We start from the raw sequence: 5000 nt of genomic DNA on the forward strand, positions 1-5000 counted from the left end.
CCATTTCTTTTAAAATAACTGAGGAATTACGACCTTCCTCCCGTTAATGTCATTGGTGGCAGGAAAGGGCGTCGCGATGCACTCGAAATCTCTGTAAAATACGAAAATCTCTGTGAAATTCGAAAATCTTCGTGGAATTCTTGAGGAAATGCGCGTCCCGTTTTCTTCCATTTGTGGCTCGGTTTCCCTTGACCTGGGTTGTGATCGGCAATGTGATAAATGATAGATTAATGGTAGTTGATGATAGTTATTTGACTTTTGAAATATAATTTCATTATCGTCATGTCTTGATGAGTCGATAACCTACTTGTTCAAACTATCGTTTTCCTTGAAGTTTTATTGGGTTCATAAATGTAATCGACTCGGTTTCCCTTGATATGAAACCACTCATCATCATTATTATTATCATTATTATCTTTATTGTTACTGTTGCCAATATTTTTATTATTTTCAATATTATTGTTATTTCTGTTATTATTATCACTATTATTATTATTATCATTATTATTATTATTATTATTATTATTATTATTATTATTATTATTAACATTGTCCTCATTACTAAAATTATCAAGAGAATTATTATTATTAGTCATATTTTTTCATTATTGTTCTTGTTATTACTATTATTATTATCATTAGTAGTAGTAGTAGTAGTATTTTATTATTATTATCTTTATTATTATTATCATGATAATTATTTATATTATTATTATCATATTACTATCATTACTACTATTATTATTAGTAGTAGTAGTAGTAGTATTAGTATTATCCCCATCATTATTACCATTATCATTATTATCATTATTATTATCATTATTATTATTATTATTATCATTATTATTATTATTATCATTTTCATCATTCTCCTTACACACACACACACACACACACACACACACACACACACACACACACACACACACACACACACACACACACTTCTCATTATCTCCTATGTTTTATAACGAAAACACTCATAACGCACCAGGAACTAAGCAGATACCACGAGTGATAGGGCATATATGCATATATATATATATATATATATATATATATATATATATGTATATGTATATATATATGAATATATATATATATATATATATATATATTTATATATATATATATGCATGTGTATATATATGTATATATATATATGCATATATATATATATATATATATATATATATATATGTGTGTGTGTGTGTGTGTGTGTGTGTGTGTGTGTGTGTGTGCGTGTGTGTGTGTGTGTGTGTGTGTGTGTGTGTGTGTGTGTGTGTGTGTGTGTGTGTGTGTGTGTGTGTGTGTGTGTGTGTACGTACATACATACATTTATAACGAACGATGACACGGAAATCACGTATTTGTCTGATAACATGATAAACCATATCACATCTGTTTAACGTTATCTAAGAGCAACCTTTTTACACAGAGCCCGTACAGATATGCAGCGTCACACGGGTTATTCGGCCAGTAGTCGACATCACCAAAGGACAATTTGCACGTTACTCCGATCGCTCGTGTTAAAGGTATGGAAACACAATATATTTCCTTATTTTGACATCCAGGTGCTATGCATTATCATATTTTTATTTTTTGTGTTTTTTGTTATGCTATGATATATGTTGTATATTTGATTACTTTTTTTTTTTTTTAGATATTCAAAATGTGATGGGCTTTGCGAAGTTCCATCATTATAACTTTTGTAAACGATATGGAAAGATTTAATTAATTACTTATTGTGGTGATTATTAAAGTTATATCTTTATAAACCATGTTTTGATTATACTGATATAATATACGTATTAAAAATTTCTGTTTTTTTTTTTTTTTTTGTGATATCGGAAGCATAACGTATTAATAAACTATACAGTGCATAACAAACCACTGCAATAGATAGTAATTTGAATAACGTTTAGGAATAATTTAGTAAAAGTCCGTGATTATAAAGAAATGGATAACAATTATATATACAACTGGATATAGGCATGAAATAAGGATTATTATTATTATTATTATTATTATTATTATTATTATTATTATTATTATTATTATTATTATTATTATTATTATTATTATTATCATCATCATCATTATTATTATTATAATCGATGCAACGCTATGATCGTTTTAGTCTAGAGGGAAACTAAAGCAAAATATTTTTCATTCCTAAAAATTAGTGTCAACCCGATCTGTTTTTTCGCAAAGGAACTGCGTCCTCTGTCCCAAAAGAACGCATTTTTAATGAAAATTTTCCCCAGCATATAGCAGTGACACTGGCAATGATAATGCCAATTACACAAAACCACAAAATTATGTCAGAGTTGATTATACAAATCAGTGATTTTACAGAATTGCAGTATTATAATCAAGCATTGAAAATAGTAAATAGTTATGTAGGCATAATGCATTTCACCTTTATTGAATATGTATGAGCTCCGTTATGATATTTTACGATCCTTTTTTTTTGTCTTTTGATAACGATGGGATTTGATTAGATTTTATTATACTTACCTCTCCTTTGTTCTTAAATATCCTTCTTCTCTTCAGTGACATGAGGATGATATAAACTCAATCATAAACAAGAACAAAATCTGACATATTGCTGCTATATGCTCATATATATTTATATGTTTATTCATACATTCTGTAATTCAGTTATTCATTTCTTCTTATTATTATTATTTTTTTAATACGAGCTAAATTTCGAAAAAAAGTATTGTTACCAGATCCTCAGTATCTCGGTAGATAATAACCCTTATCAGCAGCTGTAGTTTAGCGATTAGTAATACTTACATGCAAAAAGTGCTATAGTAGCAGTAGCAATGACAGTAATAGTAGCAGTAACAATAGTAGCAGTAGTAATAGTAGTATTAGTAGTAGTAGTAGTAATAGCAATTGTAGTCGTAGTAATAGCAATAGTGGCAGTAGTAATAGTAGTAGTAGAAGCAGTGGTAGCAGCAGCAGTAGTAGTAACAGCAATAGTAGTAGTAATAGCAGTAGCAGTTTAAATATATCCTCATCCCGGTATAATCCGCTTCATTATACTGTACAAACATCCGCTCGAATCATCCTTTTTCAAATATTTATCTTTCAACTTTCATTCGTAAAGGTCAGAGCTTAGTTCGTAAAATTCAAATGTATAGGTTGCTCCATATTTACAGAAGATGATGATGATGAATGGATAAATATACAGATAAAGAGAAAATGGATAAGAGTGATAGAGATTAACCGAGAGTCAGTGAGAGAGAGAGAGAGAGAGAGAGAGAGAGAGAGAGAGAGAGAGAGAGAGAGAGAGAGAGAGAGAGAGAGAGAGAGAGATAGGGGGGGGGGGGGGGAGAGAGAGAGAAAGAGAGAGAAAGAGAGAGAAAGAGAGAGAAAGAGAGAGAAAGAGAGAGAAAGAGAGAGAAACAGACAGATAACCCGAATGACAAAGATAGATAGATAGATAGAAAGTAAGAAAGGAAGAGAGAGCGAGTGAGTCGAGGCGCGTGCCCAATGACCCTTCAGATCTGCCCCTAAAACGTCCTGCATTACAGGCCCAGGTTAGGTCTTCGGTTCTATTCGCGTAGGGATACGTATCAAATCCTTTTCTGTACATTTAAGGGATTCTAAAATTATTTTGAATCAAAACAGTGTAACTTGACAAAAATAATTATATTATTTGTATTTCCGTATTCTGGAATGAATTAGATTGTTGTGCCTATATTAATTAACGGAATTGGTTATTTTCCCATATGACTTAATAATGTCGTTGGGAAAATTGTCACATTACATTTAATGCTATGTGTGTGTACGCAGTTATTCAATCTCGTATATATGAAAATTATCTATATAAAATGATGGGAGTTTGCGCCGAGCATGATAAGATTTATTCTAACAGTTTACCTCTGATAAGTTTCACTATGAGGAAAACGCACTTAAAACAAAAACAATATACACACAAACACAAATAGAGAACAAACACACTCGCTTGCTCTCACACACACACACACACACTATCACACACTATCACACACTATCACACACACACACACACACACACACACACACACACACACACACACACACACACACACACACACACACACACACACACACACACACACACACACACACACACACACACACACACACACACACACACACACACACACACACACACACACACACACACAGTATTTCAGTATTTAGTAATTTTTCGGTTTGTGATTTTTTTTTTTCAAACTTTTCTTTCACTTCCTTTCCTGGGAAATTTATATAAGTTTGTTATCAGAAAAGTTGTTTGCATCTTCAGATAAGAAAAATCAGTACGCTAATCATAACAACTCATCAAAAATTAACGTTTATATACCAAAGGTCATGCGGACCTGGGCATGTCCAACCTAGGAAGTATGCCGAGCTTCAGGTTGCGGGGTCATGCTACTACAAGGGGGAGTAAATGGGGTTGGATAGGGATTGATAGAAAGGGGGAAGGGTTAAGGGTAATGGAGAGAGGGCGATTTATGGAGGGTATTTATGCGTCTATAACAACTCATTAGGTATGTTAAGAACTGTTATATTTTTTATAATATATACAAAGAATTAATTTCCGAAGCTTCATTCCGTAAGTATCGCTATTAGATATATTCTCAATTTCCAAACTCAATATGTGAAACTAAATAAGTTTCTCGCCGATAAATAAGATTATTTCCCCTGCCTTTCCCCCTGGCAATAACACATGTCGTAAGAGTAAATTTCATCGTCTGTCCCGACGGCAGGTGCAGGCATGAGCGACGCCGCGCCCCAGCAGCCGAGCGCAGAGGGGCGCCGCTTCTCGTACGTGATGGGCGGACAGGACCCCTTCGACCTGGCCGACAAGGGCTGGCTGGGTGTCGCCGAAGTGACAGAGGACAAGCCTCGGCCCAGACAGATTCCCCAAGTCAGTGCCCGCGCAGAGGACGAAACAGATGAAGAGGAGGAGCAGGGGAAGCAGAAGGCGTGGAGGAAGAACG

The 5000-nt window shown here is 33.6% G+C and overlaps 2 protein-coding genes across 2 annotated transcripts in view; one reads left to right on the forward strand and one right to left on the reverse strand.

Annotated features, from left to right (window-relative positions):
- Positions 1 to 199, reverse strand: part of LOC125048391 (PDZ domain-containing protein 11-like) — a 2853-nt gene extending 2654 nt beyond the window's left edge. Inside the window, exon 1 of the mRNA XM_047647067.1 lies at positions 1 to 199. This exon is cut by the window's left edge and continues 65 nt beyond it. Within this exon, the coding sequence (XP_047503023.1) occupies positions 1 to 4 (4 nt within the window). The 5' untranslated portion in view covers positions 5 to 199.
- A 1241-nt stretch (positions 200 to 1440) lies between these two features.
- Positions 1441 to 5000, forward strand: part of LOC125048408 (eukaryotic translation initiation factor 3 subunit A-like) — a 5073-nt gene continuing 1513 nt past the window's right edge. Inside the window, exons 1-2 of the mRNA XM_047647089.1 lie at positions 1441 to 1535; positions 4767 to 5000. The exon at positions 4767 to 5000 is cut by the window's right edge and continues 1513 nt beyond it. Coding sequence (XP_047503045.1) covers positions 4775 to 5000 — 226 coding nt within the window. The 5' untranslated portion in view covers positions 1441 to 1535; positions 4767 to 4774. The remainder of the gene's footprint in view (positions 1536 to 4766) is intronic.

This window comes from Penaeus chinensis, chromosome 43 (assembly GCF_019202785.1).
Source record: "Penaeus chinensis breed Huanghai No. 1 chromosome 43, ASM1920278v2, whole genome shotgun sequence".
Taxonomy (NCBI): domain Eukaryota; kingdom Metazoa; phylum Arthropoda; class Malacostraca; order Decapoda; family Penaeidae; genus Penaeus; species Penaeus chinensis.